At 36.9% G+C, this 26656-nt stretch overlaps 1 protein-coding gene and 1 long non-coding RNA gene across 10 annotated transcripts in view; one reads left to right on the plus strand and one right to left on the minus strand.

Annotated features, from left to right (window-relative positions):
• Window positions 1-20219, plus strand: part of LOC122461014 — a 59287-nt gene extending 39068 nt beyond the window's left edge. The window contains exons 2-3 of the long non-coding RNA XR_006282692.1: window positions 16370-16606; window positions 19250-20219. This is a non-coding gene — a long non-coding RNA (uncharacterized LOC122461014). The remainder of the gene's footprint in view (window positions 1-16369; window positions 16607-19249) is intronic.
• ATP2B2 (ATPase plasma membrane Ca2+ transporting 2) overlaps window positions 1-26656 on the minus strand; it is a 757867-nt gene that overhangs the window by 2538 nt on the left and 728673 nt on the right. For 4 of the 9 annotated variants that reach the window (XM_038410886.2, XM_043518690.1, XM_043518694.1 and 1 more), the window contains 2 exons: window positions 24689-24796; window positions 21022-21204 (listed from right to left, as the gene is read on the minus strand). In XM_038410886.2, the coding sequence (XP_038266814.1) occupies window positions 21022-21204; window positions 24689-24796 (291 nt within the window). Of the gene's footprint in view, window positions 1-5337; window positions 5392-13068; window positions 13241-21021; window positions 21205-24688; window positions 24797-26656 lie in introns of all 9 variants that reach the window. The other 5 variants (XM_038410882.2, XM_043518691.1, XM_043518693.1 and 2 more) reach the window with 3 other exon arrangements.

Here is a 26656-nt window from a genome sequence, read left to right on the forward strand (position 1 = left end):
AGAGGAAAGAGATGTCAGAGATAACAACCTTTAGAGAACACTGCTAGAGAATACTTTTTGAAAAACTGTAGTATATGGTTAGGGCAGTGCAGGCAGCTGAAGTCCACAGTCTCTGGCTGTTATATGCATAAACAAGTTGCTCCAGTTTTGTGCATTAGAGTGTCTGTACAAACTGCAATATTAAAACAAATGAGTTTAAGCCAATCAAAGAACTGATGGGAAGCACCGGTTTATAGAGAAAGCGAACGTCCACTCCTGTGGTACATCCCTAGTAAAAGACAAGCCATGTTAATTTTAATGCAAATGTAGAACCATGCATGTTGATAGTTTTGCAGTGAGTAAGTAGAAAGGCTTTTTTTTTTAAAAAAAAAGTCTCATTTGTATAGTAAAAAAACCAACATATAACATATCACACTTCACAAAGGGGAAAGCACAAAACACAGACACAGTCAGATCGGTACATATGACACACACACACACACACACACACACACACACAGAGAGGAACCAAATGTACAAACAGAAAAAAAAGTTTTCAAAGGAAAATCAAAATGAAGGCAGCCACGAGCACAAAAAGCCAAGCAGACAAAATACTAGGCAAAACCATGCTACCACAAAGAGGGGACACAGTTACCACACAAACACAGATAACTGGCACACAACGACGACACTTGGAAGCCTGGATAATGTGAACATAGAATTGTTGATCCAGCTTTTTTTTTTCCTTCATGCATATGTGAAGTAAACACTCGAGTATAGACCCACTGTTTTAGCCATTTAATTTTTTTTTAATATATAAAGACCTTCTATAAAATAATGTATTGATTGTTGGGTTGCATAGAACAGCAAGTTCTTTCTTTTTCTGTGTCTCAGTTGCAAATACCCTTCATAAGGTTAAATTCTGAAAGCTGTACATTTTATGCCATGGCTGCAGTTCTTAAATTATGTCAGCTTATTATGCTAAAATGACTATTATTTTTAGCCCCCATCAGTAAGAAGACAGGTGAAAGAAAGCTACTAATATCAGCAACTAGGCTTTCACAGTAGCAGTGCTGCCAGTAGGAACTGATGCAGCAAAAGGAGAGAGCATTGCTGGGGGGAGATGGGGCAGTCAGTGTTCTGTGTTTGAGATGGGGAAGAGGAGGAAGCTAGTAATAGCCTGTTGACCAATCCATCGGGTCAGAAAAGAAGTGAAGGGTTGCACTACATGTTATTAGTGAGAAAACACAACTTTTTGAGGGGAAAAGTCAAAGGAAAAAAAGAATGGCAAAAATATGAAGTGTAGGCAATGTTTTATGACTAAGTATGAGTTCTAATTTTTTCACTCATCCCTTAATTTATGAGTGAATTCTTAGTGTTTATTAGCGTGAGAGACCAATGGCACAGGCAGAAAAGGTGTGAGCAAGTATTGTGAAAGCTTCTCTACGCAAGTTTGAAATGTACTGGGTGATACACATGCATATTACTGCCCTATGTTTGATTATCCATTAGTGGCTGGCCTACAAAGTAGTTATAGATAAACTTTAGAGTTTCTCTTCTAGCTGGCAGAGGCCTATGTCATAGAAGTGGAATGGTTCAATCAACATATTGGTGTGATTTAGCCGGTAGCATCTATCTAGGTTCTTATACTATCAACCATCGGCGAGCCTGCCTGAGTTTCAAAGCTTCAACCAGTGGCTTATGAATGTGTGGCAGTACTGGAGAAAGATCGCACAGATTTAGAGGCTGATTTGGATTTGCTTTCTCCTATCTTTTTTCCTGGTTTATGCCCTCCAAAATAATCATTTATCACATATCTAAACTCATATCAATAGCATGGAGGTGATGGACACCTGCAAGGAGATAGATCTCAGTCAGTCCACATACCACTCCCTGCTTAGCCAAAGGCACATGGTAACAGCAGGAAACAAGCACAAAATAGAATGTTAATGTGATCATCTCCTCGCTGTGGCTATGTATTTTAGAAGGGAGGGAGGGAAATAGACTGGCAGAGTAGTACAGAATAGCCTGAGCAGTTCTGGGGTGCAGGAAAAGCCAGCCCTCCAAGAGGCTATTGGGGTGCAGGAGAAAAGCAGAGCTTCAGGAGGAAGTGTAGCTAACTTAGTCTCTATGTAGGATATTACAACCTCATTATATCTGCCAACATACAATACCTAGAATTTGACCTGCACAGTCCCTATATTAGAGATGTGGGCTTTATTTGAGCAGAATCCTCTTGAATTGTGCCACGGTACATGATGGATTTATAATGGGGACTAAACTAAGAAATACATTTGCACTCATAACTTAAGATAAAAAGAAAAGGAGTACTTGTGGCACCTTAGAGACTAACAAATTTATTAGAGCATAAGCTTTCGTGAGCTACAGCTCACTTCATCGGATGCATCCGATGAAGTGAGCTGTAGCTCATGAAAGCTTATGCTCTAATAAATTTGTTAGTCTTTAAGGTGCCACAAGTACTTCCTTTCTTTTTGCGAATACAGACTAACACGGCTGCTACTCTGAAACCCATAACTTAAGATAGGATTTGAACTACGTTTCCAGAAAAGCTGGTTTGCTAGTTCCCTAAGTTATCTCAGTCTTTGTACCCTTTTCTAAAGCGCAAAGCTGAATGCAAAACCACCACAGACCAACAATAATTAACAACATATTTCTTATGGTAATCTATAAAGTGGGAGTTTGGTAAAAATCTTAATTTGAGAAATTTTTAAGCATGCCTACTGTACACTTAGTTCATAAGGTAATATTTTTTTCAAAAATGCCATTTCTTTCATATTTCTTGATACTTTAGCTGAATAAAAAATAATCTTTTTATCACTTAGTTATGGCACCTTATCTATTGGTGTGAAAAATTCACTTTCATTCTCTTGAACATAGTTCATTCTAATCTAGTAGATTTAGCTTCTAGTCTGTCAAGTGGATTTTTTTAAAATGTGAATTAAATTTTTATGTAAACAAATAATTCAAGATTATGCTTGAATTGAGCTGGCAACTTTTACTCGGGCAAAGGCGTTATTGCAGTCACAATAATCTGTACTCAAGTCTTTACAGGTTAGCAAAAAAGGAACAGATTTTAAAACTACAGAACTCATATTTAGGTCTTTAACTAGGCAAAACTCCTACTATGGTCAGTGGGAGTTCTGCCCAAGTAAGGACTGCAGGATTGGCCCAAACAGAATACTGTGTGTGTAGACAAAATTATTGAGCAGTTTTAAATTGGAGAGGATTCAGAGAAGAGCCACAAGAATGATTAAATGATTAGAAAACATGGTCTATAGTAATAGACTCACAAAGTTCAATCTATTTAGTTTAACAAAGAGAAGGTTAAGAGCTGACTTGATTACAGTCTGTAGGTACATATGTGGGGAACAGATATTTAATAACGGGCTCTTCAGTCTAGCAGAGAAAGAGAATGATCCAATGGCTGAAAGCTGAAGCTAGACACATTCAGACTGGAAACAAGATGTACATTTTTAAAAGTAAAGGAGTCCTTGTGGCACCTTAGAGACTAACAAATTTAATAAATTTAATAAATTTGTTAGTCTCTAAGGTGCCACAAGTACTCCTTTTCTTTTTGCGAATACAGACTAACATGGCTGCTACTCTGAAACCTGCCATTTTTAAAAGTCAGAGTAATGAACCATTGGAACAATTTGCCAAGCATCGTGATGGATTCTTCATCACTGGCAATTTTAAAAATCAAGATTGGATATGCTCTAGGAAGTATTTGAGGAAGTTCTATGGCTTGTTATACATGAGATCAGACTGGATGTTCACAATGGGCCCTTCTGGTCTTGGAATCTGTGAAACCGAATGTGTCCAATCTGCATTCCATCCCAGGCTTTGATCTCAATGGGTGTTTTGCCTGAGTGTGAGAACTGTAGGATTAAATTTAGTATTTGAAAATCACTACCTCTTTTACTGCCTGTCAAGACCCAAGTTCAGTGCTAACCCAGCTATGATTGTTCTAACACCCACAATATTTCTGAAATGCAGTTCCCTGCTCAACTTCAGGTAGTAACGTGAGCATCAGCATCAGAAGAAATACAAAACACTCAACTCAGGTCTTGGCATGTTTTTGTAACTCAGATATTTGAGTGAAACCCATCAAAGAGGTGTTGAGGCACAAATACAAAAGAATTTTCTGATAAACATTCCACATAAAATACACATTTTAAAAATACTGTTTTCTTCTGAAAGTGGCTTGGCATCTTGTGGTTCTGTGTGTCTTCCCCAATGACTTCTCATTTACAGGATTACTTTTACTCAGTTTAGAAGTAGAATTTTTTTTTCTGACTGCAGCCCTCACAACCAGTAAAAGATTCTGCAGTAGAAATGTAATTCAAAATCCCGTTAGTACATGTGAGGCACAACAGAACTCTGCTAATTATCCCAGAGCTATACTGACTCTGGTGCTAGCAAGAGAAAAAATATTTTTAATATTGAAGTCATTGAAAACAAATCTGAATACACATAGGGGGTGGGTCTGTTGAGCTCATAGCCGCCATAGTAATTGCACTTACATTTAAACTAGCACTAAGCTAATTAAAAATGTTTTGTTTACAATAATATGGTCCTAATTCAACAAAGCTCTTAAACATGTGCTTAACTTTAAAAATTTGAGAAGTCCCATCAGAGTAATGCTTAAAGATAGGCACATGTTTAAGTGCTTTGCTGAATCAGAGCCCATGTGTAATATCGTCTATAAGTATAACATTTTATTCATTTAAATTTAGCATTACACTACAGAGCTCTATACAAGCTTGCTTTCATTGTGCAATGTGTGAAAGCTGGTGACACATCTGCTGTGGACATCTTGGTATGTTATGAACTACGTAGAATTCATGTCATGATATTTTTTTTATGATGCCAACAATGCCAAGGGAAGACAAACTGAGATACAGCCCTCTTTTCTCACATCAATGGGACAACAGAAAAAAGAACTGCTTTTAACAGAAGACTGTGGGGACAACACTTCTTGACATAGCTATAATTTCCACTTCTTTCTTCTCTGTAGCTGAAATAAAAAAAAGCTCTTCAGTTTCGTCCCACCCTGAAAGTTAGACTTAAAATACTGCATAAGGCAAGAAAAAAATGATAGACAATTTTTAAATACTTCAGATCTTTTCCTCAGAAGAAAAAAGATAAATAGAGGCAATATCACCCCGCGTACAACAGTATAAAGGTGAAATACATAGGACCTGTTTTAAGTTCAACAGGTATAGTACGGTTGGTAGCGTATGGGCTTATACTCGAATGTTTACCCAGCTTCAGATAAGCCAAGTATCTTGAGTTTGGTTCACATTCATTTCAGGCTCAAGGTTAAAGACTCACAACCTCTTTTTTTCACTCTCTCCTGCTGAACCCTTTTGTCCAGTGATCTCTAGCCCTCTGGGAAAACAAACACATTTAATATTCAGACAGTAGAGAGTAGGATACTGCAAAAGCAAATAAATTCAATTCTACTAAAAGGTCAGTAAGGTGATTAGTATAAAAATGTAAACAAGAGGTCAATTTTGCAAAGAGATGCCAACTCTTAGGTGTACCTGGCAATGTCAAGAATCTGGTTGTGCAAAAGTTGCAGTGATGGTGTTTGGTGAAGTACTGTAGTTGGCTTGAAGCTTTGAAACAGAACATGAATCATGTATGGGACCTTTTGTGTGCGTTCTCTTGTGGCTTCTGGGATGATGTATGTACTGAAGTCACCTTGTAAATGCTCTGAATAACATGTTCTGTATTGCATGCTGTTGAGATTGTGAAAATTAGAAGCTATATGAAAATGCAGTAACTTTTAGGTGGCAATTTTGTATTTTTTTTTTTACTTTTTAAAGAATCAAATGAATACAAAGGCTATGAGGTCCAACACTCTCTTTCTGCATGCACATACAGTAACTTCAATTAGAGCTCTTAGAAGTCACATGTGTAGCAGCAAGGTGAGAACAGAACAATGGGTGCACTATTCTAAACACAGAGCGGGCCTGATTATGATCACACTGATGTTACTCCACTGACATTAATGGTGTGAGACCTGAACCATGACCAGGGTATTTACTTTCTACAGCATGTCATCTTTAACATCATACAGTTGTCAACAACCCTAACATTTTGAAACTTTTGTAGCAAATATAACAGGATTTATATTACAGCTGTCAAATGATCAAGAAAATAATTGCAATTATTGCGAGATTAAAAATAGTCGCAAACAATCGCAGTTTTAATCACATTGTTAAAATAAAATACCAATTGAAATTTATTATAATATTTTTGGATATTTTTCTATATTTTCAAATATATTGATTTCAATTACAATATAGAATACAAAGTGAACAGTGCTCACTTAAATTATTATTATTGATTACAATATTAGCAGTGTAAAAAAATAGTATTTTTCAATTCACCTCACACAAGTAGTGCAATCTCTATCATGAAAGTACAACTTAAAAATATAGAATTTTTTTCACATAACTGCACTCAAAACCAAAACAATGTAAAACTTTAGAGCCCACAAGTCAAAGCATGAAGGGGCATACAAATGTTTAGCATATCTGGCACACAAATACTTGCAACGCCAGCTACAACATGCCATGCGAAAGTCTGTTTTCAGATGACACTGTAAATAAGAAGCAGGCAGCATTATCTTCCATAAATATACAAACTTGTTTGCCTTAGTGATTGACTGAACAAGCATAGACTAAGGGGACTTGTATGAATATATGTTATTATTATACATTTAAACTGATATTCTATTATTGTTTAAACTCGATTAATCATGACTATTTTATCTAGTTAATTTGTTTTGCATTAGTTCCATGCATTAACTGTGATTTAATTTTCTACATTATGGGCCCAAACCTACCGATGCTGACTTCAGTGGAACTTCTGTAACTAGATAAGTTGAGCAGGATTTGGCTGTATATTTAGTTTTTCAACCTAAATAGTTTCACCGTAGGGGAACCACAGAGGGCCAGCTTCTGATCTCAGGTAAACAAGTGTAAATCTGCAGTAACTTTGTTGGAGTCAGTAGAGTACCCCCTCGTCTTATAGCAGTACAACTGAGATCAAACCTGGCATCATCTTTTCAATAACTAGTTTTTCAAAGGTAAGAAGAATGCATGTAAAGTCAGTAAATCACAAGAAATACCTTACACAGGGTGGTTCTAGAATTCTGCAACATTTACAGACAAGCTTTGAGATTTTAATTCATTTTAAATCTAATTCGCTATTCTATAATCATGTTTGCTTTACCCTCATTGAATTAGCCTTTACATAATTAGCCTTGTAGAAATCAAAGGGACTACTTGTCTAAGGCTGGCAATCTCATTGAACTCATGAGTTAAATGAGCAGGACTTGGTCCATTATCTGAATATGATTTGATACTGATGGCTAATCTCTGCTTTGACATTTAATTTAAAGTTAGAAGGTCTTGATGGGGAACATCTCCCTATGTAAACATACTAAAGTTCCATCTATTTTTGGAATATTTTGTATTAGATAAAAATGCACCCACATGTACACACTTCTCTGGCTGCACAGTGTGTGTAATTATAGAAAGCTGTACATGCATGGAACAGGTAAGAACAAAGCTGGAAAATGTTAAAAAAAAATCACTCTAAACAGGACAGAAGGCCAGATTACTGGTATAGGAGCCATTCTTTATACTGTAGATGAAAAATGGCTATGGTAAACTAAAATTAATTTTGTGTCAGAGAAACAAAATTATTTTTAGCCCCAAATGCTGGATAAAAAAATGATGTTAGAGTCCACTATAGGTAAGTTTCCATTATAACCCCTAATATAGTTTGCATTTTCTCATAGCTCTCCAGAACATTCACCTTTTGGGTCGAAATGTTGCATGCATGGTGTTTATGCCTGTAGATAAATTTTTCTGACAAATATGATCAAAATCTCAGCCATCTTGGAATTATGGGAAAATGACAATTTTCCTCTCTCCCCCATCAGAACAGAGAAATCCAACCCCACTTTTGAACAGAACTGCCACAAAGAACAGCTGAAGGTTGAAACTTGGCATGTACTAGGTCTTAAACTGAAGGCTATTGGCCATTAATTTTCTTTTTGAAACTGTAAAAAACTCCAAAGATATAAGTGATTGAAGATACATTTCTGAGAACATTCAGTGGCCACCTGTTAAGATTTTAATCAGAAGCTAAATAGTTGTGGTTTGTGATCTCATTGTGGATTTTGCCTATCTGACCTTTACAGTTGATAAAGGCCAGTTTTACACTCCAAAGTTTTGCCATCGCATCTATGTCAGTCCAGGGTGTGAACAAGTATGATCTCTGACCAGCATAGCAATGTCAGCAAAAGCCCCTAATATAGATGCATTTATATTGGCAAAACTGTAATTTACATCAGAAATAGTGAAAATATCTCAATGAAATCTACACAGAAAATTATCCAAAACTTCCAAACAAAGATAATAGCCCTAATATAACCACAACCCCAAAAAACTCCAAGTACAGAACCTACTGCACATCACCTGAGCATAAGGTTTTCTGCAATTTTGCTGCCTTTTACTGTATTCTGCAAGTTCTAAACTTTCATTAAAGAAAATTTTGTTACCTATAGTCATCATGAACAGAAAACCTGTCTCCACTCAGGCAGCAACTTTATGCATCACCTGCCTTATATACATGTTTTATTTTCTAGGGTTTTTTTAGGTTGGGTTGAGTGGGGTGTGTGTTTATTATTTCTTAAAGGGAAACTGTCAGCTTAGAAATCACACTTCTGTCAGAAGATTTATCTACTAATGATATGAGTAATATACAAGTACTATAATTGAAAGAGATGAGAAAAAAACAGCTCGATTAATTTGTGGACAGTTAGATACACTCTTTCCCTCTACAGCTAGTCCCTGCTCCACCTGGTACAGGTAAAAGGGGGCTTTTCCTGCACTGGCACGGACCTATATGGTCCCTTCTCTCTTCTGGTCACCGGTGTGCGGAGGAGGAATGGGCCAGTGTCCCTGCACTAATCTGGTCTGAAGCTGCAGGAAAAAGTCACTCTCTAGCCCTTAAAGGGACACCTTTTCCAACCAGCCAGCCAACAGCCCCCACCACTTCATGTGCGGTCACTGTCTTCAGTGTGACATCACATGTATTTAAAATGCTTTGCTGCCTCAGGGCTTTATTCAATTAATTATTTTGCTTCCCCAAAGTAAGAGGCAGTAAGAAAATTGGAATGTTACTGTAAACCACCCAAACTGGCAAGGGGCTCAGGGAAAGGTGATACCTGAACTTAATATGACTTCTTAAAATTGACTAGATTTCCAATTGATAGTATGTCATATATTACTATTCATAGTATATAATCTATACAAATGCATATAAAGCTTGGAACGTGGCCATGTTAATGCTGCAGATAGAACCTTAGCTTGTACATTTCTTTCCTATTTGCAATTTCAAATATGTAAACATTGTGATGCATTTAAATAGCTGTTTGTGGGGTTTTCAGGGTGTGTGTGTGTGTTTGTTTCTGTTTGCATTGTTATATAAAAGAAAAGGCTTTATCTCCATTTTAGATTCAGGTTGGTTGGAATACGTACCCAAGCTATGTTATTATCTCAAGCTAAGATCAAGAGAGTAAGACACTGGTACTATTGGCCTTATCTCTTAATTAATACTAAAACATTGTGATTACTAAACAGTATCAGCATAATTTGACATCCTGAGAACCAAAATAAAGTATTTTTCCTATAAGATTACTTTTAATGAAAGTACTTTATAGCAACTGAAATATTCTTATGTTCCCATATCTATGAGAGGTTGAAAACCCATAGGCTCTGACTTGGAAATGCATCTGACAAAGCACTCTGGGTGTGGCAATATCTGTCTGATCTGAGGTAATATAAGTAATTATATGTCATCAATGAAATAATACATAGGTAAGTGCTAACAGATAAAAATCTCTCTATATATATTAGAGCATCACAAAGAGCATGCACTATATATGGAATCATTTCCATATGTTTCCTTGCTAGTATGACTCCCCTGTGTATTTTAGAGTACACAAGCTATTATATACCACCATTCAGGCATTTTTAATATGCACAGTCAATTCTGAATGGCTCTTACATTACAGACTTCAAGCCACACACATATAAAATTGGATAAGTAATTTTCCCTCCAATCTGTGTAGATTGGCTATTATTGGCCACTATTTGGAAACTGGAGGTGCAAGTATCCTACAGTTGGGTGGTGAGGATTAACAAGTAGTTGTTCAGAGCTTTAATAAGTAAAGCACTGTATAAGTGCTTCGTAGTATTAGATCTGCCATATGGTTCCTGATATAACCTATGTCGTCATGCTTAAATTTTCAAGGAGTGATTTTAGATTTCTAAATTTTGGGGACCCCAAAATGACATCTCTAAAGGATCTGATTTCCAGCAAGTGCTTTAAGGCATTTCAAGTTGGCCACCCAAAATCATCAGTAACATTTTAAAATGTAGACCTAGATGCCATGATAAATTGAGCCGCATTAATGGATGAATGGCCAGCCCACTGCTACAACTTCAATACATTTATGTTAAACAGGTGTTTTTACACTCCCAAGGAACTTAACATGTGTCATCCTTACTGAATGTCTCAGAAAACATTCTCAAAGAGATTCCCAGAAATTAAAAAAATTGGAAGTTCATCTAAAAATAAACAAATTACCCCCAATATAAAAGTAAGTACTGGATATTAACCCTCTCTCAGACTCAGTTATGCCTTTTATAAAGCTATATCTACAGAACACCCTTAAACATTCCAGTGTCTTAGATGGTTAAAATATGTTATTTCTCAGAGACTGAGGTAGCATCCACCCAAAGGAAGAAAGGATTTATTGTTTAATTATTTATCTTTTAATTTAGCCTAGGTAGTCAGTGTGATGAAGGTCAGTCCTGGAACATCGCACTAAGAACCAAGAGATTGGGGGCCTACAAGAAAAAGCGAGCAAAACATAGGTGTGCGCTGTGGGGGATACACCTTCCTGATGAACATTGGTTTTATTCTCTTTGATCTTTTGTGCTTTTTTTTAATTTCATTGAGCCTGAATATGAGAGGGCTTCTGCACGGGGGGACAGGGGCATCCCAAGTACAAATTTGCATAAAAAAAGTGATCGGGCTTCATGAAGGAAAAATAGCTTTATCCTGTTGCTGAAACTAGCTAATGATCCTGCACATATAAGGCTTTTCATAACCAATACCTAACTGGAGTGCTTCACAAGCAGCACCATCTAAAATTACTAAAATATTATTTTAAAACGCTAATGTAAACAGATACCCTAAATCAGTAATAAAGCCTTAGCAGTCTACACAAACTAGTATCTAAAGACCAGACTCTAGCTGCTCTCTGACATGCAGGTGCTCATCCACAGTTACCTTGAAATATCAGCTACTCTGTGTTATTTTTTCAAATGAATACAAAGCTAGCTTCATGGCCCTGGAGACTAACATACTCTATTTATCCACAGAACGGATACAATTCAGACAATGACAATCTAAGCTTCTCCATGCTGCTCCTGGCAAGGTACCTCAAGCAGGTCCTGGTGAGACCCATCTGTAGGTGCAAGGGGGTGTGTGAGAATTTAGACTCCCTGCCATTCAACCTTTAGTCTCTCTGCTGAGATTGCCAAGAAGAGGAGGGATGAGGATGAATTGCCAGTGCTGACTTTATTGGATCGATTGTTTGAGACCACTGACTATAAGGTGCTGTTGAAACATTTGTGATCCACAGCAGGATAGAAGAAGAGCCACTATAAAGCTATTTGCCTGAAAGGACCTAGAGGGCTATTACAGGAAATTGTTCATCCAATGAGAAAGAACCCATTGGTTAGGGAGGTTAGTAACTAGACTCTGAATGAGGCACCTTCAGTGTGTTGGCAATATCCATCTCTACTGCTGATGCAGTGGAACAGATGACCATCTGTTTGAATAGAGCTAGCAGGCTAAAGCTCAATGAAGATGAGACATTGGGCTGGGAGAAGCAACTGCAGAAATTGACAAAACTACATCTTCACCCAAGTAAGGGTGCTTCCATTTGTGACACAAATTTGAAATGTAGGAAGTAGTTTACCCCAAAATCGGCTACTGCATATAAGGGTAGCAGTCTCAGCCAACAAACACTCCTTTTTATCTGAGTGTTGTGAGGCAACTATTCCTTTTGGACACAGATCTTGCTGCACTTCTCCATGCCCCTGTCACTTCAAGATTAGGCAACTAATCCACTCTATGTCTTGAGACCACTCAGAAATTGAAGCTGGTGTAGAATGTGGCTGCCTATTTATTGAGAGCACATTCAAGCTTGCGCTACAATCTTCATGGGTTACTCTGAGCTTCTGGGTGAAATCAAGTTGCTAGTTTTGACCTTTTAAAGTCTTAAATGCTTACCTAAGATTGCATCACTCCTATATTACTACAGATGAGATCACCAGAGGCACTCAGGTTTGAATCCTTTTATAAATAACGGGGGAGGGTTTTTGTTGTTTTTTTTCCTGTGGGGGCCCATGGCTTTGGAATTTACTTCCCTCTTTGATCTGCCAGCATGTAGATTTATTAAATATTCAGACATGCTGCTAGGCTCAATTTTTCTCTTAGGCAGTCAGGAAGAAGACTGACAAAGGGGGATTTTAAAAATATTTCTTTGGAGGTTTATTTTCTATTCAGAACATTGCAGGAATGGAGCTTTAAGGCAGGATGAGAATAATTTTAAGCAGTATAAGGGCAACCAGACTATGTGATGGGTGCCTATTGCATGTGGTTGTGGTTGTGCCTATTGCATGTGGAAACACTGTTAGAGAAATCTATGTTTACCCCATAGTGGGTGACCAGAAACTGGTATCCTACTGATCTGAATTCGGACCTGTAATAAAAAGGTCAAAGAAGTGTATCTACAGTATACAAAGTAATTCAGCTATAAAGGTGTATTGGTGATGGAGTCGTGTGTGGGTTTTTGCTTTGTTTTGTATTAGTTGATAAGTGGAAAAGGGGCAATATAGATAAGTCCTGAATGACTAGTAGGTGAGTTGGCATCTCTGTAGATCTGATGCATTAAGAATACACACTCACGCCCAGCCGCAGCAGCAGATGTGCTGGTAGGAGAGGAAAGAGCATTGGATAACGATACGTGACTAGGGCTAGAAATATTGGTTACATCCTGGTTCTGGCTTGTGACGGAGGACTGTCTCCTTAGAGCCCCCTGAAAGGAAGTGCCACTCTTGAAAGTATTGACTACTTCGATCTGCAACGGAGGAAAGAATGAGACAAGTTGCTTAAGGAATGGACATAGGTGCACAACTGACAGAAATAATAATTAAAAAAAATACTCAACCATGCATGCAGTTTTACTTCCATTGAATGAATCAAAGTCACGAGTGTTTCTTTTAACAAGCGGAAATAATTATGGCCAAATTCTTTCCTGGGGTAAATTGAAGCAGCTCCATGGAGGTCAGAGAAGCTGCACCAGTTTACACTAATGCAGGATTTGGACCATAATTTTTGAAATTTAAACCATCCTACATATATGTACACACCTATTGACATACACGGATGACATTGGTCTGTAACACTTAGTCCTGCCTTTAGTGGAGGAGACTGGACTAGATGACCTCTCGAGGTCCCTTCCTGTCCTACGATTTTATAATAATAATGTCCATCTTTTCTACTGAGAATAAATATTACTTGATTACTGCCATCTAGATTTTCTTCCAGAGGGGAAACAAAATTCAGTCACCCAACTCTCTAGTAAAAAGAAATACTAAAAACTATTCAAAATAAAAGGATTTGCTTTTTCAGTTTAGAAATTTCAAGGCTGCTAACATAGTAGCTCAATATAATTACAAGAAGCTTTGATATTTATTCTGAATTGTATTATTATTAATGAAGGATCATATAAATTAGGCACAATTGTACAGAATTACTGTATTTTGTAATTGCTGATTAGAAAATAATTCTCTGAAGCAGAATGTTTTTATTTTTGTGGCAGAGCAGATAGGAATTACTCAGAAAATAAAGCTAAGTTGCTTTTGAACTACTAGTTACTTGTGTTTCAGATTGCAATGTTGTATTTTAAATTACAGGGAAATATAGACATGTTCCCATATGCGCAGCAATACTGCCTTTCAATATTACACATTGTACGTTTTATGAATACTCTTATTGTTGTCTTCAGAGGACATGTTTAACGTTTTATACAGTCGAATTTTCCTTTTCCCTCATGTTTTATATTAGAATACAACTGCTTTAAGATGTGAAATCTGGTGACAAATACAGTCTTGTACTTTGCAAGCATCTGTGTCATTAATATAGAGAAGTTTGCACTAAGGATCTTCCTAATTAGTTTAACCTACAAAAGAGTGAGCTCTGAGTTTAGACATTCTAAACTCCCTCTGACAGCTGATGATAATGAAGGATGAATATTAGAGACAAAGCCCTTTTAGTAATAATGCACCAAATTCTCCTTTCAGTTACACCAGTATAACCACAATGCAATGGGGTAGTATTAGTATACATGAAAAGAGAATTCATCCTATCATTTCTTTAAAGATGCTGTCATCCCTGGTTTTATATTCCTGTGTCTCCAATTTCTGGTGACTCCCAAGCTAGAGTTATGACAGCTGCTCCCTCGCACACATTGGCAGTGTTTTGTCAGCCAGTTTTCAGAAAAAAGTGTTGTAGTTTTAAATCTCATTTTAACACGCAGCATTTTATTTTTGCCATTTGCTGATAAAATATCTACAAGATCATTTTAACCAAAATTAACTTATTCTGATGTTCTTCTTCCTGTGCAGAGAAACTCCATGATTTAGGTAAATCAATAAAACCACTGTAAAAAGAGAATTATAAACAAAAAACTATTGTATTTTTTCAAACCCAAAGAATAAACCCATTTTCACTTCAAAGAACAAAAAATATCATGACACTGGAATCCTGATTTCTTGCATGGCCTAAGTAGGGTATCATTATTCTAGCTCAGTAATATAAGTTGCTAGTAATAATGTCACCATTTGAAAACACATTGTCATAAAAGTGGACCTAAAATTGTAAACAAAGCCCTGAGATATCACACCAATGAATATAACCATGTCTGCTCAGCTACAATACGTTTCAGATTCCCCATTATTTAAAGAGTGAGGATGGAACTTCAAAACAGTACATCCAAAACCAAACAGCAAGCATTTTCCTTTTAACTGGAGAGAGCTAGATTAATCAGCCATGATGGTAATGGTGCATCTTTACTGATTAGATATCTGCTATGAATCTAGATGCAACTCCTCGTTGTTTTTCAGAGTCAGAAGTATGAAAATGGTATGGTTGGTCTACAATACCAATTTTAGGAATATGCACATTGCTGCATATTTGCTGAAATAGTTTCATCCTCTTCAGCTCGCTTAGGGAGATAGTTGTTTATTTATGGTTTTTAGGAATATGCACATTGCTGCATATTTGCTGAAATAGTTTCATCCTCTTCAGCTCGCTTAGGGAGATAGTTGTTTTATGGTTTCTAGTGTCACTTTTTACAAGTGGTTTTGGGATGGACATTCCATAAAAAACACAGATCTTATGTAACACAGAGAAATAAGGTTTCGGGGGGGAATATCATTGTGTTACAAGTGCAGCACAATATGCATTGAAAATTTCCATATGCAAATAACAACCAGTTGATATGATCACTGACTCATGTTTTCCCATATGAATCTGTGTAATAGAACTAGCCAGGTGTTAGCATGGAATTAAAATATATAAACTTTCTATTAGCTCTTAAAAACTCTGCATTAAGCAAACACAATCAAGGCATTTTGTGGCATATTTGCTTCTGCAGGCAGATTTGGATGTAAGCCTGATACAAATAGCAAGTTATAGAATAGGGCATCAGGTGAACAAGTAAGGGAGAAGGGGCTGTGAGTGAGTCATTAGCTACAGTACAGATTGGCATATGAAAACAATCTATGGCTCAAAACAACATTAATCACACATAAGGAACACTGAATTACTTACCTGAAATGTTCATTCTCCAAAGGCAGAATTAAATACAGATCCTGGCTTTCCTGCTGTGACCCAGGGTCATGGAGCACTCTCCAACAGAGACAACTCAAAAGGCTTTTAAGACGCCTACTGACAGCACCAAGTGTATGCCATTGGGGAAGTATCAATGGTAAATTCTAAACCTTCAGACGCCAGTTTTTTAAACATTCCTGCAATGAGCCTACATAATAAGCCGAAAGAAGATCTCCAATATAAACACAGGTGGAAAGATGAGGGCAGATCTGTAGTATATTGTCTCCAGAGAACAAGAATTACAGGTATGTAATTTGCTCTTTCTCCTAAGGAAGTAACTAAATACAGATCTTTTTGTGGAATCTATCGACAGGAACATCTAACAGATGATACCCTGCAGAATTCCAAAGGCTGACATACATGTCATGTCCTGCCTGAAGTCATAAGGACTACATGAAATGCAAAACAGGAATTTGGTCCAGAAGGCCTATGGCAAAAAAGAGGAAACAACGAGAATGGAAAGTTACTATTAAAAAAGTGAGTATGTTTTCTATCAAGATGCAAAATACTCGACATTTTAAAGCAAATGAAAATGGTAAAGAAGAGAAAGGTAAGCGTAAGTCATGTCATTTTTATATTGTCTTATTTTGTATCATTCAGTGTTCTCTTTTGAAAACTGAATTCACAGAGTTGGTCTTTATGGCTGCACACAATAAAAATATTAAAAATGCAGGATGAAAGATTTCCACTCTGGAATAGCCCTCACAGGATTGATAAGCCAAGCTTTGTGTTCTCATATTTACAATGGAGTACCTTTTCGGCATGGGATTTACGCGGATGCTGTCACGAATGTTAATGGGTCTAGGTAGCTGCATCTCTCTGTCAATCAGTGCGTATGGAATTTTGAATAAAATAACATTTTGGCCTTTATGTAGTTACTTTAAGATAATTTCTGAGCCTAGCTACATAACTTTTTACACAAAAAGAATCCCCATAGCTTTCAGAGAGCTAAATAAATAACAAGGACAGTGTTTATATTGTACATCATTCCTAGAGACATCCACTGTCCAAATGTCAAATAATAATAATCATTAAAAGACAGGTAGGTAATCTAAAAGCTTTATTCTGCCTTGAATAAGAACAATCCTGTAGGTTCTACTCAAGTTAGGACCTTGTACATTTCTGAATTTCTAGTTTATGTTTGGTGTAACATGCTCTGATGGAATGATGTAAGATGAGTTGGGAAAACTTATTTTGCTTAAATTTCTAAACCACTTGGAAAGTTTGACTTTCATGCTGCTGGATTTGCATTGGCCGAAGGAGAAACTGAAAAAAAACACACCCAGAAAGTAAGAGAATAAGTCTAATAAAAAATGCTGAATACATGCCTTATCATATCTGTAATGGCATCTACTTGTTCCAAAATAAGCTTTTTCAGGGTGGGTTGAACTCTCCTGTCTTTGATTTGTAGCAGAGGATCCCCTAACTAGAAAAATTTGGATTTGTTTAATGTTTTATTCATTTATAATGATTCTGTGGCAATCACCATAGCATATGAGCATTTTTACACTTGATGACATTTAGTCTCAAATGGCCTTGTTTGGTAGGAAAGTATTACTGTATCACCCCTAGAAAAAAACATTGACTTGACTTATGAGACAGGAAAAAATGGTACAGACTCTCAGCTTTGGGAGTCTGAAAATAATGGTTAAAGGTTTGGAAAACCTCAGAATCCACAATTTTTGGCATCCTAAGCGTGGAAGAACTACAGAAGAACTTTTTCAAATTATGTTTTAATTATATTTTTTATCTGACTTGGCCTGGATTTTCTACCCTGCAATTTGTCTGAAGACAGACTATTTAGCTTTTAGGAGGTCATTAGGGCTGTTCTGCTGTCTGATCAGTCCTGTTTAACTACATCAGTTTGTCAGAATTAAGATTTCCTGCATTCACAGAGTTGTAAAAGACTCTGTAAAAAATATTGCTGAATTATTGATATAGGTGAAAAAACCTGTTTTTATGGAAGTCATATTACTACCTTTTCTTTATGAAATCTTATGTAACTACAGTGGGTCACTTATGAGAGTTATATGGTATTCATTTTATGACCCCCCAAACTACCTCATTAGGAGAATATATCCATTCACAGATAAGTATACCAATAAAAGGCTAAAAAGCTTAGTGAACATAAGTAGTGAAGACAAGATCAAGTGCACATAGGACAGACTCCTTAACTTAGATTCTCTCCTTCTTTTAAAAAAAATTTCAGATCTTTACAAGTATGAACTAGAGATGCCCCTGATTTTTCGGTACGAGGAAGCAACAGTAAAATTGTTTCCCTTTTCCTCAGGTTTGAATGCTCTATTTTAGAGAAAGAAATATCTTAGCATGATGTCTCTAACATGAGTTTGGATGAATATTCTTTGGAGCGATGCAACAAAGATGTCTGACAATTATCTGGAAAAAAATTTGGATTCATGGTGAACCTTCTTGGGGACTTATAAAGCTTTGTTTGTGCATGTGATGTGATACCTGTCCAGTAACGACTGATGACAGAAATAACCAAAACTTTAATTCACATTGAAACGGAACAAGTGTCAGATGGTGGAAAGTGGCCTAGTCCAGATTTGACCAGCAATCTAGTGGTGAAAGAGTCTACATCCAATTCCCAATCTCATTGCCATCCTCTTTATATATAAAAGGAGTAGATGCTCTACCTTCTTCTTCTGCATCTCCAGAAGTGCATTAGACATCAGAGGATTCCTGCAAATCCTCCAGCTCCACAAGGATGCTAGAGACATCCTCATCTTCTTCCATCAACTCTTCTTTAGATGGCTTCCTGGGAAATGCAGTACAAGTGTATGAATTCATTTGGATGGGGCACAAAAACTTGGTGCATCAAAATGCACCAAATTCAAGGTAATAGAGGCCAACAATGGGTCTTGCACTAATTTGACCTGCATAATGAAATGAGAAACTCTCCAAGGGACATCTTGTGATTGCATTTTGAGCCCTTTTTAAAATGTGTTGGCCCATTTCCTTTCTCATATCATTCCACAGATGTCAAATAAACGTGAAATCAGAGTCACTGATAAACAAATAAGGGGGGGGAAAAAAAATCACAAAAACCTACTGGTAGAAAAGAAAACAATATATCCTACCAAAGATAGTTCTACAAACTAAGAATAGAAAAGATAAAAGTAGATGGGGGTTAGCAAGAAAACACAATTAATGTTTATTTTGTTTTAAATAGGGAACAAGAAGAAAAATTTATCCATGGATTATGAAGGCAAAGATATATAGAACTACAAGATACCTCTCAAACTAGAAAGGGAACTGAAAGGGTGTAATTCGCTTTTTGTTGTTGTTTACACTCACCACAACCAGAAAGACATCCTGACAGAAATGCCAACAGACAACACTCCTCCTACAGCCACCAGGAAGAAAATAATGCAAGTTTAGAGAATAACTCTTGCAATCTATAGTTCTCACCTGGGCACACGTTTGTCACTCTTATCTGCAGGGTCCTTGTAACAGTTTGGATTTTCTCTCTTGACGAGTGCTCCTGAGTCAAGGTACTCTGGACACAGAATCCCAAGGCTGGGGATCTGTATTTAATTACTTATCTTGGGAGCTTTGGGATTAAACCTGATCCTTAAATTTATGTTGCAGCAATTGCCACCTTTATTTTTCTGTTTTCCCACAACAGCAACACAACAGTGTCACTGCAGAGATCTGATGCACCAGACATTACTCCTTGCACCTACTAATTCCCTACTTCCTAAAAATTTAAAAAAAACCTTTATCTTTCTTCAGAAAGGTTTGTTAATGTTTAAAATGGAAAAAGGAAAAGCACTGTCATATAAAGCAAATATCTACATTTCAAAAAGCTCAACAAAAGCATCTCAGATGAAAATTCCATTTAAGACCCCTTAAACTAGAAAAAGTGTTCTTAATTATTTGCATATTTTCCTTTAAAGTCCTGTATAAACTGACCAATCTGATATAATGGGGATCAAATACTTGTCTTTTCAAAGCTGCTCTCTGTTGTTGTTGAGATTATGTTAACATGCTATTTTGTTGCAATGAAAATGGCCATGTATGTTGCTAAGAAAAAAATATGGATCCTTCCTTAAGACAAATGTTATTTACTTGTGGCCATGTTATTTAGTAAATTGATCTACTTTGCATATTTAGGGTGTCAGTATACATATAAACTTAATTTTCTCTATGTACAGAAGTAATTTTCATGTATATTTTTGCACATTTAGTGAAATATTTCTAAAATATGTAAATGATATATTAAAGTTCATAAATAACAGTAAATAAACAAATACATCTCAACTTTTTGATGGATGTTTTAACTTCTTGTTACTTAAAATAAATACAGGATCACATTTTTCGTGAGTGACAGGCAAAGCTGTACATTCCAATTCAGCTAAAAATACATGTCTGAATGTTCTGCTGCAAAAAAGATTTTAAGGTTTTTGCTGAGCAGAAAGGGGATTTATTTTTTATCAGAATCAAACCTTGTACTTTACCAATGTCACAATCAATTTAAGTTGTTTTATTATTACAGAAGTAGAGGTCACAAACATAAATCCAAATCAGTGAAAAGCCTACATTTTCCAACAAAAAAAAGCATTTTTTAAAAAAGAATTTGCATAACATTTTTGCTCATTAATATAACAGTTAAAATTCTAAACTAGGAGTATTTTACTTTCTTTGTCAGTTGCTATATCTGTGAAATAGAAAATTCATATCAGCTCTCAGTCTTCAAGGAAACCCATTCTTAGGTCTCTAATTTTATTCATATATTACTGTTTTGCAACTAAACCGTTTTGCGTTTCTCTGATTTACTATTTTATGAATTCTTAATTTGGAAATGGAAATGTAGTTACTGAGGTACCTTCCTTTCCATCTCACACATTCTGTATATGGCTCTACTTTGTGATATTATCTTGCCTGAATGGAAAATCCAGTATATAGTTTTCCAGAGATTCTACATCTGTCCTTTTAACATACCTGAGTTTGGATTCTGTTGAGCCCTCTGAACCAGAGAATTTGTCCACGTCGAAGTTCTCTCTCTGCATGGTCAATTTCTTCAACATCTTCATTCAGGTCTTCTTCAGGTACTTCCTCTTTTTCAGTGAGCCGCCCTGCTTCCTTTAAAAATTTTAGCCTACTTGTTGGGATGGTTGCAATGACCTAAAAAATCACATAACAAAAGGCTACTGAAAATGAAACCGTAATATTCATCAGTGATATTATCATAATCTACTCATTGCAATGAAAGATACAAAATTTTTCAGTAAGATTTGTAATCCTCCAGGAATGCCAGGTAAACATGTTTATAATAGTGCTTTATATTTATATAACTCCCTGTATATGGCTTTCTGCAGTACCAGTCATAGAAGCTCCAACCCCTCTGTTTCAGCTCCTTTAAAGAATACTTGAAAAGCTTGAAAATAAGTAATCCTACAGAGTTAAATCTCAAACCCATTTAGAATGAAAGTGCTTCAGTGTTTGTGCTCTGTTCCTGTATCAGTAGGAGCTGATTAAGTCCTAGAAGTTGAGATGCATGAAAAACAGGGCCTCCCTGAGAAGGGAAAAAAAATTATAACTAGAACAATCCTTTGCAGATGACAAACTTTAGTCTAAAGGTGAGATGCCTTTGCTGTGGGAAGCTCTGGCAACTGAGAAGGTTGCTGACTGGATGAAGAAGGGCATCTCAAGTTTGCAACCATGACCTCCCCATCCAGAGATCTGTTGCAGGGTCCAGTTCTTCTTTGCTGCTGGATCCTGGTACTCCAGACTCAGTTTCTGGGTACTGTGGCATGCAATGCTGCCAAGGACACATCAAACCACAGTGTATGTCTGGTTGAAAAGGATCTGAAAATGCAAGTACCAAAGCCACACAACTGGACTTGTATAACCGATCTTTAAAGGAAGGAAATTGCCAAAGGTCTGGGCACTTGAGAAATGGGTGAGGTAGAGGCAAAGAGTAGTCGGAAGATGGGGAATGGAACAAAATGTTTGTGGGGGTGCCCTCTGCAGGTTTGGGTGTGGCCGTGGTAGGGAGAACTGGGATGGATATGAAATGGAGATGATGAATGCTTTCAGGAGGGACCTTGCTGGAGATGTTCCTGAACTGAATGATCTACAACTTTAATGTCAGAGTTAAAAAAGAAACGTGAGGTTGAACTTATTTCTTTTAGGAGTCAGTTTTCCAACCCCTGACTAGACAAACTTGATCTCTCTAATTTCAAGCCCAGGTGAATGTTGCAGGTTTAAAAAGTTTGACATGAACTTGAAAATTAACAAAGTGGCTGTGAAATAGTGAGCACTCTGCAGCAGTGGGGAGAGAGAAAGTGAGTGACAAGCAGGATCACTGAGATATTTACTGATTCATTTGGCCTCTCTAGGAGTTGAGCCACCATAACTTAACAGCTTTCAAAAAGTTACAGTACTCCTATGCTAAATGGATTGTATGGGTTTCATTAAAACTGAAAAGAACGAAGTGATGTTTGGCCTCGCAAGACTGCATTGCATGTATAGAGATAACACTGCTGTATTCTGTAGTGACTCTGTATGACAGGGCGTACAGATACTTCAGGGCCCAGTGAGTGTCTTCTCTCAGCTGGGATGACACACACTGCCCACGCTTTGTTTTATTTTTCACTTTGGCAGATCCCCACCGAGCCAGCTCACCGCAGTTTCAGGTCCAGGCCAGTAGAGGTGGATTTAGGAAACAAATACCATTTCCCAGGAAACTATGAATTTAACAGTTAGAGCCAAGATTTTCAAAAGTAACTAGTGATTTCAGGAGCCCAACTTGAGACACCTTAAAGGGGCCAAACATTCAGAAAATGCAGCGCACTCACCTTTTGAAAGTAGGGCCCTTTCAAAGGTTTCAAGTTGGTCTCCCAAAAACTGAAGCACTTGGTCTAAACTCCCAAACCACAAATCCTGACTGGATGTGGTAGATGCTGAGGACGGGGGGGAGTTCCTGAAGACTGGGGTGAAGCAAAGGTAAACACACGTGTTTTATGCTGAACCTGAATTAAACAGGGCAGGTGAGAAAGGACTTCTCTAGGGGATGTAGGGAGAGCCAAAAAGCTTCCTATTAAAAGGTTGCAGAGAAAGAGGAGAAGCCTTACCACAGGTCAAAAGGGCTTGGTATCTACTAAATAAATTATGCATTCATTTTGTTTGTAATAGTCTGTTTATTGGTTGCCCAATAGCGCTGTTGTGTTTCAGTGCTTTTTTTTGTTTTCCCTTCACACATCTGACACAATAAACTGGTAGTCTGCTCAGTGGACAAATCAGTGGGCTAAAATCAGTACAGTTTTATACTGAAGTTTTAACTCTACAAGTTTAAGTGCTTAGCCATTTATAGTGACCTCTGCAACCACTCTCAACTTTGAGTGTAAATCAGACAATTGTTAATCAATCTTCAAAGAGTTATGTTGTAATCTGTATAAGAGTGCACATAGAACAAAATCCAGAAGCAACCTTCTGCCCTCTTTTAAATGTTTTAAACCACAAATCAGAACTGAGTGGTTTAATAAATGGCATAATCACCACCACTTTTTTCCCAAAATGAAGATTTTCCAAGATGCTGAGGACAAGTCCTTTCTTAATAATTGCCGTTCAACTGACATTCAGATTTTCCCAACAACAGTGATTCAGTGTCTCCTGGGGGGTAATTTCATCAGCAAAATCAAGTAACGATGGCACCCAGCTATGATTGCCAGGAGGCATCTGCTGACATCAGATTGAGTTCTTTTCTTCAAAAATACTTGTGGCCACACTGCCCAAGGTGTCTTGCTTAATTTTTTTTTTCAGAATACAATAGTCATCCAACCCAGAAGCTCCATGTCCATGAAGACAGTTCAGCCAGAATCACTTTAAGGGTGTCACAATTAATTAATTAATTGCAGGGGCAATTTTCCTCTCTCTGCTGGAACTCATGCCCTTCTCTGGATAATGATAAATTATCCCTGCCTATGATTTGTTTTTATTCCAGAGACAGTAAGATACTTTTGGGGACCTTTGTTTGTTTGGGAGGAGGCGAGCTTTGGAATGCATCAGATTAAACCAACTGGCTGATATTTAAAAATATTTTTAGAAGGAAAATGCTCTTGCTTCTCCCTTCAAACACTATCTACAAATTACTTAGATTGGTGGTTGTCTATGCCATATGCCAGTGGATAAGCATATGCACTGAACTATTCACCTCCTAGTGCTTGTCATTTTGGAACATATTTAAGTGACATTAGTTGGGGACAACTCAGGGAAGCGTATATTACAACTGCCCTTACTACACTTTTCCTGTGACTAGAGGACTACAGTTCTAAGGGCTATAGATCTAGCATCTTTCACAAGCAAATTCACTCAGGAAATACTTAGTCATTGTATTACTGCACACGATTGGAGAAAAAGTCTGAAAATTAACAAAAAGTTCAAAGGAACAATAGTGGTACTGTACTGAAAAACCACGTATTTTTAAAAGGGTCGTTTATTTCCAGTGAAATGCCAAATCTGATAGAGATGGTTGAGCGGCAATCCTACACACCTTCTTATGAATCAAATTACTTTATGACAAACTGTTCACAAAACCAGACCTTCCATCCGTTTGTGAAAACATAATAAATGAGTAGAAAACTATACATTGCTACATGACACTTACCTGACCCCAGACAAGTTCTCCTAGTCCAATAAATACACACCACATCCACTGGTCAAGCTGTAGAGGAGAGCAGCTGAAAGGTTTCCCACCAAACTGCACAATTACTATCTGCAGAGGGAAAATGGGGGGGGGGGAAGAGAAACACTTTATCTCTCTTCTGAAAATATATTTTCCCCACATTTACATGAGCTTTTGCTCTCTCTTTCGGTACACTTGTTTACATCTCACTTTCATTCAGCAAATACATTGCTGGGTGGGACATTTAAGCAATTATAGGCATTTGTTGTTTAGCAGATTTTAGCATGGGGTGAAGTAGGGGAGACCTACATTCTGCACTGACATCTTATGTGTCACTAGGTCCAAGTCAACAAAAATAGCCTCCATTCAAAACACTTTGGGACTCATTTTCAGAAGTGCTGAGCACCCAATCCCTATTGTGGTCAATGAAGGCTTCAGATGGCAGGAGTTTAGGACCTCTGGAAAATCAGACTCAGGCTATTTTAAATAAGGTGCCCATAAACTGACATATCCTGAATTAGACACACAGGGAAAAGTATTATTTTAGTTTGGAATTTATATAGTGGAAGAGACCTTTCTCCAGTGTCAACAGTTTAATCCATTGCTGCTATGGTTTAGATTAAATCCCAATCAATTACAGATCAATGCTGAATAAATTCATTTATCTATACTCAATCTAGCCTAAAACCATATTAGTTATCATACAAACTCCTCTAAACAAATGCAATTTGACATTCACATGTTGTATCAAATGACTGATCGAGTTCTAGATCATGTAATGTTAATTCTAGCATTTTTTCTTCAATATCTTTCCACTCAAACTGTCTTTTTAACAGCATCCTAGTGATAACGGATATGGTCTGAGGCTAGGGCGGTTGTAAATGAACACATTTAATAGTAATCTGTGAATGATTGATGGAAATGAAATCTAAGACGCAGTACCAATGGAATAAATTGGTAACACTGGACTGGATTAAGGTTTCTTGCATAATATATATTCAAAGGTAAAACTAAGTCATTTATGAAAAAGAAATATTGACTTGCAGGAGAGATTGAATTTGTGGCAAACATCTCATCATAACAAGTTTTCAATTGTGCCATGTGAATGAAACAGAATAAACCAGTATCTAAATGGCATTTGAGATAATGGGATGGAAACGTCTCACAGCACAGTGCTGACCAGGTTTATTCTGACTGATTTAGAAAAAAAATCTTAATTTTCATTAATATGCTACCTTACTAATAGCTTTGTTTGTTTTTAAGTCAATGTATAATAGTCAGCGCTAGGTACTGTAAAAATCTATAAACAAAGACTGTCCCTACACCTCAAAGAACTTACTTTCTTAAGTATAAAAAGAGACAATAGTTGAGAAAGACATGGGGAGCACACTAAAAACAGTAAGTCAAAACTGGGCAGCAGTCAGTGTCACCGATAAATACATATACTAGTATAGTAATGACAATGACACTAGAATACGGGCCAACGACCTTGCTTCTCCTCATCTCCCTTGGACCTATGTATAAAATATTTGTTTCCCAGTGAATGGGGGAGAGGAGGTAGAAAGGGACAGTAGATTGAAGAATGTGGGAAGAGAGAAAAAGGAGAAACAAGCAGAGAGAAATCAGGAAATGGGAAGAACACAAACATAAAAAATCTACAAACAGGATGCTCAGGAGTAGAGCTGGGTGAATTTTTTTTTCAACAAAACTTCCCCTCCCAGACACACTAAAAAATGCCAATTCAGACGAACCAAAATATCTCATAAATTCACATTGAATTCAGTGAATTGTTTCAGATTAAAAAACAAACAAACAAAAAAATTCTGAAAAAAGAGAAACATTTTCTAAATGAAAAGTTTTAATTATTTTATTCAAAACTTTTTCCTTACAATTTTACTTCAATTTTATTTTTTAAAAGGTTAAAAAATTCAAACAAAATGAAACATTTCA

This window comes from Dermochelys coriacea, chromosome 7 (assembly GCF_009764565.3).
Source record: "Dermochelys coriacea isolate rDerCor1 chromosome 7, rDerCor1.pri.v4, whole genome shotgun sequence".
In the NCBI taxonomy this organism is placed as follows: domain Eukaryota; kingdom Metazoa; phylum Chordata; order Testudines; family Dermochelyidae; genus Dermochelys; species Dermochelys coriacea.